The sequence below is a fragment of the Nannospalax galili genome, unplaced genomic scaffold, assembly GCF_000622305.1.
Source record: "Nannospalax galili isolate Female #2095 unplaced genomic scaffold, S.galili_v1.0 scaffold1311, whole genome shotgun sequence".
Lineage (NCBI taxonomy): Eukaryota > Metazoa > Chordata > Mammalia > Rodentia > Spalacidae > Nannospalax > Nannospalax galili.
Genome location: NW_008329527.1, coordinates 72,708 through 86,619, shown reverse-complemented (window position 1 = coordinate 86,619; position 13,912 = coordinate 72,708). Strand labels below are relative to the sequence as shown.

Genomic DNA, 13,912 nt, shown 5'->3' with positions numbered 1-13,912 from the left:
GCCACTGCCCCCATTTCCTCCAGCTCTGTGTTTTTTCTGCCTTTTTCATCGATCTTCCCTGAGTCTGGGAGCTCGTTTTGCAGGCTGGACATGCAACTTTATTAAGCTTTTAATGTTACATGATAATGGCTCTACTTTGGTACAAAGAACTGTCAAAATATCAGAAATCAACTGTATTGTTTTTGTATAGAATACATAAAGGATGACAAGCTTAGTTCCAATAGCATTAGTGTAATCCCGTGTAAGTCTTCAAAACAATTTTTTTCTGGTGGTGCTGGGGACTAAACCCAGGGCCTTTTGCAAGTTAGGCAAGCACTCCACCAATGAGCTACACCCCCAGCCAAGTCTTAAAATTTTTTTTAAAGTATTAACTTCAGTAAGAAAACGTGAATGATATAATATTTAGAAAAGGCATGCATACACAGATAACATATGGCATTTGAGGGTTTTAAAGATTCTTACATGACATACCTATGGGAAGGATATAGACATCCCTAAAGGGATGTTAAGAGTATTTTCGATAGAATGAGAAAGTGGTGTACTGTTTGACACATTTTTCTTTCTAGACAGATATAAAGCCCAGATAAAATCTTCATGTGATGAGGATGTCAGTTCATTTGAATATCTCCATACTTATGATTCAACAGTTAATGGTTTGAAAACCATCCAGTGGATAGATGAACTGTACAAATGGCTTTCAAAAGAAAAATCAAATCCAAATGGCCAATAATATTGGAAAAAATGTTTAACATCCTTATTTATCAGGGAAATACAAATTAAAAATACTTTGAGAATATGTCTCATTTCGGTCAGAGTGGTAGCTATCATCAAGAACAGAAATACGACAACAAACACTGGTGAGGAGGGGGAAAGAAGGACCGTTAGATATTGCTGGTGGTGATGTAAACTTACGTAGATACTATGGAAATCAGTATGGAGGTTCCTAAAAAAACTAAACCTAACAACAGAACTACTATATATAATTTAGTATAAATATCCTCTATCATCAAGCTGTACTATTCCTGGGGACATACCCAAAGGAATCTAAGTCAGCACATTACAGAGATACTTGTAAGCCCATGTTTACTCCTGCACTATTTATAACAGTCCAGATATGTAATCAGCCTGGATGCCCACCAACAGATGAATGGAAAGAATACATGGCACATATACGCAATGGAATTTTATACAGACGGATATTATGACATCTGTGGGAAAATGGATGTAACTAGAGAAAATTATGTTAAGTGAAATAAGCTAGACTCAGACAAATACTACATTTTTCTCTTATTTGTGGAATATATATATATGTATATGTATGTGTCTATGCATATACATGAGGGGAAGAGGTTAGGAAGGAAAAAAGGGTAAAAGAAAGGTAACAGAATGTGTGTCATGAAAGCAGGAGGAGGGTCCCTCTGGGGAGAGGATGGAGACCAACAAGAGAGGGGTAGAAGCAGCATAGTGGGAAGGAGTGAATAAGAGCAAGGTATAATGACATATGTGTATGGAATGTCACAAAGAAAACCACTTCTTTGTATACTAACCAAAAAAGTTAAAAAATAATTAATGGTTTAAGAATTTTATTGTACTCTTAAGGCAGAGTATCTCAATTCTGACAAATATACAAGTCAGTCAAGTGAGAAAGGCAACTTTTTTATTACTTGTCGTATGTTATTGTTTTTCTGGACAAATTCTTCTCTGAAGTATATGAAAGGGCCAGGCTTCTCAAATATCAAAAAATACACTTTTGAGGTTGAATACTGGCGCACTACTGATTTTGCCATCAGCATATCTTCTATCTGCAAAGACGCAATAGGGAGCCCACTGGAGGGGCCTGTGTGCCTTGCACCAGCCCAGCATTTGGAAGGAGCAAAGAAATTCAGTCTCCCATTGGGAGTAAGCCTAGTTTGCCTTTCATAGAGGCCAGAGGCAGGAAAATCTTTTTCTTACACATAGGACATGCAGAAAATGAACACGATAGTCATGCTACATAGAGACAATTTCGAACAGTTTTTTGATATTTAAGGAGGTTCCTTAAAAGCACCGGAGAAAAGGAAAACATGGAGCATGCATACTCTAAGCAGCGTGTTCTGGCAATAACAATCTAGGTAATAACATTCTGAAGATTAGGCCCATTTTCTTAGTTATAAAAAAGAATAACCTACCATAAAAATACAATGACACTTAGAAAGTCGTAACAACTGAGATGTTTCCAAATTTGGATTGCTAAAATGCTTCAACAAAGCAGAGGCACGTACCTATGACCGGCATTCTCTTTTATTCCCATCCAAGCTTTGAATAAGCTCTGATGTGAATCCCAGTCGGAATCCCACATGTCTTCCTGCATGGCCACCCCGGGCTGCACTTTGGGTTCCGCTAAGAAAAAAGGCACAAGTCAAGAGACTGAACTACACACCTTTACCCACTTGCAAACCTTCCTTCTATACTAGTCTGAGGCAGGGGATAACTAAAATGTGGCAGCCTTGTATTAGCGTAAGTCTTTGGTGGGGAAAGTGAAAGATGAAGGTGCAGGATAACTTACACTTGGGTAGAAAAGGTAAGCCAATGTAGCAGTGATCCCCACACTGCAGCCCAGGATCAAAATAAATGTTTGCAATCTATAAGGAAGTACAGGAGAGCCAGTGAGTCCTCAATCTGTAGGTGGTCACAGAAACAAAATCCTGACAGATGGGATTCTCAAATATAACAATTTCAAACCTTTGATTTTTTCCCTGGCTCCAAGTCTTCCCTATTACCCCGTAATCGTTTGTAGTAAAATCGAACATCTTCTGATAAAGATCGAATTTGTTGTATCTTCACCTTCTGTGAGAAGGAATTCATAATATTTAAGCTCTGATGAACTATTTTCCCCTGAAGGAAGAAAAACAAAGAAACTCAGTTGTATACAGTTAAATTTTCAGATAGAGACACCCAAAATTCTCATCAGTTGATGATCTTTAAATCTGTCATTAAGCTACCCCCTCCAATCTCAGGACTCAGGAGGATGAGGCAGGAGGATCTCTGCCAGTTGAAAGCCAGTCTAGAATACACAGTGAGACCCTGCCTCAAAAAAAGAGTGTGGGAACAGCCAGGCCTGGTGGTGGTACATGTTTTTAATCCCAGCAGAGGCAGGCAGATCTCTGAGAGATTGAGGCCAGCCTGGTCTACACCAAAACCAAGGAGAGTTGGGGAACCAGATAGGGTGCATGTGTGCGAGATAGGATTTTGTAATTCCAAGTATCTAATTCCAAGTATCCAGGCATCTAAAGATATTCAGAAGTTTGGACAATTTCTTTTACTCTATCCAAGGGCCTTTTTAGTATGTCTCCTGCTTTTCTAAACTGAAATATTCTCAGCTGGATTTATGCAGAGATGAAGGAGATCAGTGTTCTGAAGGAAGAAGGTGTTCATAGATTAATAAAAAGGTAAGAATTTAATATATAGTTATGACAAAGTGGAGTGGCAGGAAGGTGTTTTAATTCTAATCCAAAGTTAAATGTTAAATATATTAATTCAAAATTTATTTATTTATTTGGTAAAACAGAACCTTACTATGTACCCATAGCTGGCCTGGAACTTGCTATGTAGACCAGGCTGGCTATTTTAAAGGAGCTAAATCTTGAACTTAGGCTTTATTATATACAGCATTCACATTTTGCAATGTCTTGACTCTCTTACCCACTAGACCTCTAGTCCAGGAAGACATACCTACCTACACACCGTCCCAAAAGCGTCCCGAATCTTCCTGCAGAAGCTAGCATGGCATGTTCATTTCTTTTCTTCTTTCTCAAGGCTCAAACTCTGAGAATAGTTTTAAGTCCTCTACTCACTTCCCCCTACTTGCCTCAATTTGTTGACCTTATCAAGATACTCGAGTTAAAATGACTCATGTGAAACGTCTCGTTTATGTTCTTGCTCCATTATTTTGTTTCCTCCCACATCTATTATCTACTAATTTCTTTCCTAGAGGACTCAGAAACTCATTGGGGAGATTTACTTGTAAGGGAATACTTACTGCATAACATAAGGATTGCTGCAAAAGAATCTCAAAGTGTTCTAGAATCACATATGAAACTAGTAATGGTTAGTCAAGAAATCTTTGAATCCTTAGATTTCTATTAAACAACCTATACTACAAACTTTAAAAATTTAGTCTTAAAAAATGGTGATTACATTTATTTTACTTGTGTATATGTGGTGGGTACATGTGCCATGGAATGCATGTGGAGATCTGAGAACAACTTGCTGGAGTTGGTTCTCTCTTTCCACCACATGGGTTCCAGGAATCGAACTCAAGTCCTAAGGCTTGGTGGCAAGCACTTTTATCCAATGAGCCATCTCACCAGTCCAAAATTTTTTTTGAATTAATTAATTTATTATTTTTATGTGTATGCGTGTATTGCCTGTATATAGGTAAGTGCACCCATGTCGTGCAATGCCCGGGAGGTCAGAAGAGGCTGTTGGATCCCCTGGGACTGGAGTTATGTACAGTTGTTAGCTGCCATGTGGATGCTGGGATTCGAACCTGGGTCTTCTGCAAGAACAACCAGTGTTCTTAACTGCTGACCCATCTTTCTAGCTCACCAGTCCAAAATTTTAATCATATTTAAATTAACTCACTAAAAAGATATTGATTCCATCTAGAAATAAAAGCTTTATTTAAAATGTTTCAGTATTTTTGGCCAGGTATGGTAGTGCATGCCTTTGGTCCCAGCACTCAGGAGGCAGAGGCAGGCAGATCTCTTTGAGTTCAAGGCCAGCCTGGTCTACATAGTGAATTTCAGGTCAGCTGGGGCTACAGTGAGACCCTGCCTCAAAAAAGACCAAAAATACACACATACACACATACATATATGTATATAAATATATAATTATTTTTACTTTATGTGTATGAGTGTAATGCCTGCATGCAGATAGGTGCACCTGTGTTGTGCAGTGCCTGCAGAGGTCAGAAGAGGGCATCAGTCACTTGGAACTGGTTACCGATGGTTGTTAGCCCCCATGTGGGTGCTGGGAATTGAACCCAGGTCCTCTGTAAGAGCAGCTAGTGCTCTTCGCTGTTGAGCTATCTCCTCAGCCCCTAGAAATAAAAGCTTTATAATAAATATTTCCTAGATTCAGTTTTATGTGTATAACCAGACACCTTTATTTGTGCAGATCTGATTATGTAAATATAGTTACTGATTTATATGTAGGAAAGATAGTCAACTCTGTTGGACTTTGTTTGAAATAAAAGAAATTCTTCCTAGTGAATAAAACCTATGTAAATCTGTGAATTGATTTTTTTCTCTTTTAATTTATTATTTTTATTTGTTATGTGTATGAGTGTTTTGCCTGCATGTGCATAAGTGCATTGGTGTCATGCAATGCCCGAGGAGGTCAGAAGAAGGCACTGGATCCCTTGGAACTGGAGTTATGAACAGTTGGTAGCTGCCATGTGGGTGCTGTGAATGGAACCCTGGTCCTCTGCAAGAACAGCCGGTGCTTTTTAACTGCTGAGCCCTTCTCTCCAGTCTCTTTTTTTCTCGCTCTCTTTTTTGTTTTTTGGTCTTTTTGAGACAGGGTCTCCCTGTAGCCCCAGCTGTTCTGGAACTCACTAGGTAGACAAGGCTGGCCTTGAACTCACAGAGATCCGCCTGCCTCTGCCTCCTGAGTGCTGGGACTAAAGGTGTGCGCCACCACGCCTGGCTTTTTCTCCTTTTTAAGCATTAAAAAATAGCACACTACTGCAAAATAATGTTCTTTGGAGATGATTTTTAAATCTGTTGCACATGTGTACCTAGACAACTTATCAAGCTAAATAAAAAGTTTTTAATTCTAGCGATTTTTCGGATGGCACACAGAAACATTTTTACTTCAATTAACTACTTTTCTGCAGCAAGAGGGCACTTTTCAAATGATACTATAAATGTGTTTGTGTACGTATAAAAATACACAAACCATGAAGATTTTTTCGGCTTCTGTTTTTCCATTCCTTTTAAACAGCAGAGGCGTGGAGGCAGGAAAGGCTTGGCTGTCTCTACCATGGTCTTTGGCAGCTCAACTCTCCCCATGGCTTTTCCTGTGTGCCCCAGGCACCATCTGGGCTGGGGCCAGGAAGCCCACAGTCTTCCACATGTGTCGTGTATTTCCTTCTGGCACAGACCCAATCTTTAAAGCCCAGCACTGATGATGTTAAGCCTCTGCTCAAAAACTTTAGATTCTATGGACTTAACTTTCTTTAGGCTTCTACTCCAATGTACCATTCTATTTTCTCTTAAAACTTCATTCTTGTCAAATTGGCCAATTCAATACTGACTGGATCCATCTCAGACTTCACTGCCTCCTGCCTTCGCTGATGTTTTTCCCTGGTCCTAGATGTGTAAGTCTCTGTTGTCCCTTTTCTGTCCGTTAGAAGAAATTCTAAGTTAGGCTGCAGAGTGTCTTTATTAATGACGTGGGCATTTCTGAAAACAAAACCCTTTTGATTTTATTCTTTTTAGGCAGTTTCTAAACCCTGCTTTATATCTATGAATCAAGGGTTCATTTCTTATTCCACATAGAAAATCTTTTTAAGGGAAGGGTCTATTTATTTCTTATTTTGCTTGACATCTTCTAAAAAACCTAGTGCAATGCTTTGCTTTACAATAAATGATCCAGAAAGAATAAGTGACTTTCCTGTTGAATTCTATAAACATAGAGGTAAAGGCAAAGGAAAACAACTAGAACAAGAAGTCTGTAAACTGTCTTACTGGAAAGGAAGGGGGAAGAACCATATGCTTTGGGAAGCAGGTCAGCGAGCCCACTGCGATCACAGCCTTCACAGGAATGGTGAGGATCTGTGGAGTGAAGAGGCAAACCATCATGAAATCAAGGTGAAAGTCTGGGATGGATTGTGACAATTACTTCATTGTTTCAGAGGTTAAAAAAAAAATAAAGCTCATTTTTAAGTCTTATACTGGAAATGCTTCAAAACCAAAATTAAAACCATCCTGGAAAGTTTAATCTGTCCAATGTCCAATAAGACATAAGGAAAACAATACATTTTCATGTACTACTCCTTATTTATTTGCGGAAAACATAATTAAGACCAACTAACAGAGAAGGACTGAAGAAAGATTTTTCAAAATACTTTATAGAGATTAAAAAGTAAAGTTTTACTCCTAAAAACAATGCCTATAAAACTTCAGCATTTTCAGCCAGGTGTAGTAATACATGTGGTTTAATCCCAGGAGAGGCAGGTGGATCTCTGTGAGTTCAAGGTCAGCCTGGTCTACACAATGAGGTCCAGGTTAGCTGAGGCTACAGGGAAAAAAAAAAAATTCAAAATTTTCTGTAGATAGATTTTTCAGTATTTTTTGGTCCACAGAGATCGATATCAACCCAATTTTTGAAATCAAGTAAAACATTCTAAGTTAGACTGCTACCTCACACTCAGCATCACAAGTGAGCTATTGATACAGTGATATGTGAAAATATTTGTTTTATTTTTATTTTCATTCATTTCACAAAAACTTGTCTTAATTCTGAAAAGTACTACTTCTAACTTGAAAGTTAAGCATGAATTTCTCACTTTTGGAGGTAATATGATACATTCCCAACAAGCCATTTATTATTAAATAGCAAATTCTGCTTATTTTGCAATTAAGTTCTTCCTTATGAGGATTGTGTATGCTGAAAACACACAGGAGGACAAGGATAGTAAACTGTTGAATTTATCGTGTTCAACTGTCCAAAGAGCTTTTAAATACTAAACTAAAAATATTTAGGTCTGAGGCAGGCCAATAATCTTATACCTATACCTGTAATCGTAGCCCTTGAAGTGTTTAAGCAGGAAGATTGCAACTTCAAGGTTTGCTTGGACTATAAATTGAGTTCCAGTCCTTTTCTCAAAAAGTAAAGTATGAGCCAGGTATGGTGGCACATGCCTTTAATCCCAGCACTTGGGAGGCAGAGGCAGGAGGATCTCTCTGAGTTCCAGGCTTGCCTGATCTACATAGCAAGCTCCAGGCCAGCTGGGGCTACGTCTCAAAAACACCTGAAAGAGAAGGCAAGTGTGAGTGTGTGAGGGTGCATGTGTATATGGCAGAAATACATGCATTCAAAGTCAGTCTTACTGAATCCAACATAAACTCCACAGAGTTTAAAAACCTGGATGGCACTCTTCTGAAAGAATGTCTTGTAAATATAAGTGTATTTAGAAACATTACAAAGGAGGACGTTTGTGACTCCTGAATCAGACATGTAGCTCAGGAATCCAATTAGGCACTGTGTTACACAATAACTTCTGTAGGCAGGTTTTTAAATAGGGAAATTCATGGGCTGGAGAGATGGCTTAGCAGTTAAGAACACTGACTGCTCTTATAGAAGACCCAGGTTTGATTCACAGCAACCACGTGGCGGCTAACAACCGTCCGTAACTCCAGTTCCAGGGGAATTCTAGGCCTTCTTCTGACATCCCTGGGCATTGCATGATACGGGTGCACTTACACACAAGCAGGCAATAAACTTATATACATAAAATAAAAATAAATCAAATATTTTTAAATAGGGAAATTCTAAATGTGCTAAGGGCAATTTTTTGAAGCTGCATTTTTTGAGTTACTAAATATGAGTTTTAGCAGAAAGCTGGGAGGTAATGAACACCAGTCTTCTGAAAATGATTCCTCAAAACTCAATTTATAAGGCATGGTAAACTAACTGAGTAAATGCAGTCTTCTGTTTCTATAAAAAGTAAAAAGCCCATAAACATGACAATGAATAACACCCAAAAGATTGAGTATTCAGAAAAACCCACTGGCATGAAAGCCCAGGAAAGTGCTTACCTCGTAGTCCGTTGTGATCTGTATGGCACCATCATGAATCCCCTCCAGTTTTTTTGCAGTAAGTCTGACTCTGAATACTGCAAAATATCCGGAAGCTAACATTACCTGCATATAGTAAAAATGACATTATTCACTAGTTTTCCAAGTTCAAGCTTCCTATAAAGTAGAAAGGAACACTCTGGTGATAAATTGTATCCCACAGATACCAACCAGTATGACACCAAATTACCACATCATCAAGTACAGACTATTTTAAATTAGAATATTGTCTAATGAATGACAATCCCTCCTGTAATGACACTGTCATAATTTAAATTTTATGTGTTATATAACTTATGACAAGGCAGACCTTAACTTCTTTGGTTTTCAGTGCCCTCGGCATAAAAGGAGAGGACTAGAGCAGATCATCTCTGCAAGGTTCTTTCAATATCAGTCAGTGCTATGATCAACCACACAAAAATATTTGTTGAGTTGTGCATTACAGCAATGTTCTTTTATTTCTAGTTTGAACATCTTAAGGAAACAGTAAGAATGCTTACTTACTGATGACTGGTCAGGTAAAGAGGTTTTTTCCAACTCTGGGAGGCTTGAAATTATTGTAGTTCTATTGCCTTTTTCTGTAGCAACAAGTTCTATTGATAAACCATCTCCTATGATGTGCCAGCTTTTTATAGCCAACTTAAAAAAAGAGAAAATAGGAAAGTGATACGCAACACAAACACAAAATCCTCAAATGCCGATTTAGAACAAATGAATTTTTTTTTTACCTCAATTGGATTGCTGTTTATAATTGCAAATAAAATATTACTTGCTTCTGTAGCACTCAGTACTCCAAAATCTATGAAACGTTCTTCTATTTTGGGGGGCAATACAAAGTACTAGAAGGATACAAAAGAACTGTATTAAACATAAAACCACATTTGTGTACAGAACGCTATCAAAGAAAGTGACCATATTAAGCTATGCTCGTTTCTCCCGCATCTGCGTGTACACACACACACACACACACACACACACACACACACACACACACACACACACACATACACACAGAACACAGCTGAGAATTGTCTGTGGACAATCAGCGCAGTTAGGAGTGGATGCAGGCACTCCACTGAGCGGCTGCTTCTCTGAAGGAACTGAGAGGAAGGACTAGTGGAGCCCTGGGCAATCAGACAAAGCCTGTGGTCTCAGTAGGCACCATGAATGATTGCAAATAAGTAATCAGTAAAATAACTGGAGTGGGGTAATACTGAGGTTCCTTCAACAGCTCTAATTGATGTTGAGTTTTGGGGAGTACTACATATGTTCCACTTTTCTCTTTATTCTTCCCAAGAGTTTTATCACTTACCCAAAACCCTTTCATTGTTCACAGCTCACCAAGCTTTGCTTGGATTTTTTTTTTTTTCTGTTCATTTCTGTACTAGGAAGACCTCTATTCCTTCTTTCTGTGTTATATTTATCTTAATTACCTAAATGTGCTTTTACCATCTATTTTTCTTCTTCCCCTGCTGGTTCTTTTCTTTGTCCTAATATTTTCTGACTTCACTCAAACAAAGTTATCTCTTTATCCTCCTTATATTACCCCCTCCCCACTAATTTTCTTCCATTTAGTTCTATTTTAGACTTCCTGTCATTATACTTTAAAAAATAAATCAAGGAAAGCAGAATGTGGAAAAGCTTTAGGCAGAGACTGTAACCAGAGATCAACTGTAGCATGAAGAAAGATGAGTCAACCATGGTCCAAATGTATTAAAGGGAAAGTTCCAGAAACAAATAGCTTATAAGTTTTCAATTGCATGTTACTCTAAGCAGTCAATGAAGTCCTGTGCAGTCCCATCATGGATATCAATTCTTCCTCTGCTGTATATCCATGCTGTATACACTATCTAGTCATCATTCACCTCAACTGTCAGAAAAACTGCTGTGGTGGCACAGTGCCTGTGTTCAAGTAACCCTTATTTTACTCAATAAAGGCCCCAAAGTGCAAGGATAGTGATGCCAGCAATTCAAATGTGCCAAAGAAAAGCTACCATGTGATTTCCTTAAGTGAAAAGCTGAAAATAATAATTTCATTACTGTATACTGTGTTATACTTTTGTGATGTTCTATTTTACTATTATTCTTGCTAATAGGTCTCTTACTGTGCCTAATATATAAATTAAATTTGGTCATAGGTATGTAGAGAAAAAAACACAATATATATAGTCAGCTCTCCATATTATGTAGATCCATGGATTTTATTATCTACAAATACTATACAGTTTTATATAAGGGACTTGAGTATCCATGGATTTGGGCATCTGCAGTAGATCTGGAAGCAATCTCCCTTGTACACTGAAGGGCAGCAATGTAGCATTTGATATGATCCCTGGTTTCAGGAATTCACTGGGGACTCTGGGTCAGGGGGCATGATAGGACTACTATGTCTTCAAAGTACTGAGTGGGAAGGAATTAGATCAATGTGTGAGGCACAGATAAAAGCAAAACCCAAGTGTGTAACACAACTGCCTAGTAACATCTGAAAGCACAAAGATTCGAGTCAGACAACACACTTACGTCTAAAAAGCCTGTGTATACCCGCACAGGTAAATGAAATTTAGAAGCATTGGTAACAAGTAAAATGTTGTTATCTATGTGCATGGATGATGTAGATGGCATAAAAAACAGGGTAAAAATGTATCCCGATTCATTAGGAAGAATTAAAACTGGTTTGCTGAAGTTGTGAACCTGGGGAATCACAGGAGAGAAAAAGCAAAGGTTAGTATCATCTAGTTGGTACAGCAGCAAGATAAAAAGCCCGAGGAGCCAGACATACTTTAAACATTGTTTTGGCTTCTTCTGGTAACAACACATCATGAATGAGGATGGCAAAACTGAAGGTGTTAGTCAGGTAAATTGGCCTCTCCACAGGATCAGCAGGACTATCTCGGATGTGAAACAGCGTTGCGGCATGGTCAAATCCCAAGTAACTATTTGAAGAAAAAGAAAACAAAACAAATCATCTATCTTTTCTTTTTTTTTTGTATTTTTGAGACAGGTTCTCCCTGTAGCCCCAGTTGGCTTGGAACTTGCTATGCAGACCAGGCTAGCCTCGAATTCACAGAGATCAGCCTGCCCCTGCCTCCTGAGTGCTGGGATCAAAGGTGTGTGCCATCACGCCTGGCCGAACAAATCGGCTTCATTTCCATGTGTTAATTTAAACTCTTTTGTTACGAGTAACAACTCATATTCAGTGTTAAGGACTGTATTACAGAAGTAGAACTAGAGTATTTTAATGATTTGTTTTTATAACTATATAACTTGGCCACAAGATTTAAAGCAAAATTTAGATTATAAAAATCTTGAAATGTAATAGAAAGAATGGTTCCCTATTTAATTATATAAAATCAGATCACTAGTAGTACTCAAGAATGTACCAATAGGAAAGGCTAATGTACTTTGAAGAAAATCATATTTACCATTGAAACTGCCCCCAGCCTCATAACAGGACCTATCAGGTTGTGTAGGAATACAACACTAATTGGTTGAAGTACAATGAGAGAAAAAGTTACAGTTCAGTGGCCATTTATAAAAACTTGGAATTCCAGAGGTATTTATGAGTTTATAAAGGAATACAAATGATTTGTTTCAAGTCAGAGAATACTTGAGTAGCAAGAAACAACCTCTTGCATGTTACAAAAATGACAGAAAATGGTTTAAGTGATTTAATTGCTTAAAAGTCATAGATACATTTTGGAATCATTAAATCTTCAAACAAAAATCATACTACTCCACTTTTTTCATGCTAGAAAGGCAGAAATAAACAAGATACAGGCTTTCCTTTATAGCTGAGGTAGTTCTCTTCAGCAATAATCCCACTGGGTTAGGTAAACTTGGACATGGTTTTTGCTAATGCTATTTAGTAGGAAAATGACTAAAAGCTTATTTTAAGATGAAACTCACCCATCTAGAACTTCTGCTTGATATGGTATTTCGAGTTTAGAATAACTCTTTTCCTTTGCTTTAACAGTTATTTTCCCAGAAAACTGAGTTGGCTTTTTTGCTCTTGAAGCTGCAAAGAAGCATAAAAAATAACTGGTCACTTTAAAAAAATATGAATTTATTTTTGTGTGTGGGATTTTTTTTTAAACTTAAAAAATTACATTTATTAGTTTATGTGTCTGTGCAGGTGTGCCTGCCATGGCTCATGTAGAAATCAAGAGAATAGCTTACAGGAGTTGGTTCCCTATGGGTTCCAGGGACTAAACTCAGGTTGTCAGTGACGGCTTGATCACAAGTGCCTTCAACTGCTGAACCACATAGTTGGTCTCTTTTTACTACTGCTTTTGAATATGAGCTAGCTCAAAGGCTCTTAAAAAAAGGGAGGCTTTCACACTGGCAAACAAAACACTTGTATGCAATATTTTGAACCAAATCACGAATTTTATTTTTAACAATGGATTTTCCCCCCCATAACGAGATAAACAGACTAGTAATTAGCAAGTGAACCCAAGTTAGGAGGAAAAACAGTAACTAAGCTACCTCTCTATAGCTATAGGCACTGGCTTTACTTAGAACAGGGTCTCTCAACCTCAGCACTATGAACATATTAGGTCAGATTAATTCTTTGTGGTAGAGGGCTGGCCTGTGCACTGTAGGATATCCAACAGAATTCAGGGCTTCTTGCTAGATGTCAGTAGCATCCTTCCAGCTCTGACAACCCAAAATGTCTCAACTGCCAAATGTCCCCTGGAGGGCAAAGCTGCCCCCATTGAGAGCTGCTACTCACAGCTGTACTGAGAGAGAACTATTCCTTGTATGGCTACAGTCTTGCTGTAAGTATCAAAAAAGTAGTGTGGAAAAGTTGGGAAAAATGAGCTCTGACTTCTGAGATTAGTCTACCTGGAGAGCTGTATAAACAAGAGGAGACAATCCTCTACTGCCACCATCTCCTAGTCATCCTTTTATACTGTCTCACTCATGAAGTAAAACCTCTAGAATCTGTGGCTATTTTGAATAATTCTATCTGGAATTAATGGATTCAGTGGCTCCAATCTGGTGCTCATTAGATACTGCTTTCAAGGATAATAAAGCTTTTTAACCTACATCTTTTAAAATCCTTC

General features: G+C 38.1%; 1 protein-coding gene across 1 annotated transcript in view; it reads right to left on the bottom strand.

Moving 5' to 3' along the window:
- Positions 1-13,912, bottom strand: part of Tmem131 (transmembrane protein 131) — a 117,634-nt gene that overhangs the window by 35,710 nt on the left and 68,012 nt on the right. The window contains exons 12-21 of the mRNA XM_029565927.1: positions 12,753-12,861; positions 11,626-11,779; positions 11,367-11,537; positions 9,575-9,685; positions 9,351-9,485; positions 8,808-8,912; positions 6,735-6,821; positions 2,722-2,874; positions 2,546-2,621; positions 2,262-2,379 (exon numbers count right to left, since the gene is read on the bottom strand). Coding sequence (XP_029421787.1) covers positions 2,262-2,379; positions 2,546-2,621; positions 2,722-2,874; positions 6,735-6,821; positions 8,808-8,912; positions 9,351-9,485; positions 9,575-9,685; positions 11,367-11,537; positions 11,626-11,779; positions 12,753-12,861 — 1,219 coding nt within the window. The remainder of the gene's footprint in view (positions 1-2,261; positions 2,380-2,545; positions 2,622-2,721; positions 2,875-6,734; positions 6,822-8,807; positions 8,913-9,350; positions 9,486-9,574; positions 9,686-11,366; positions 11,538-11,625; positions 11,780-12,752; positions 12,862-13,912) is intronic.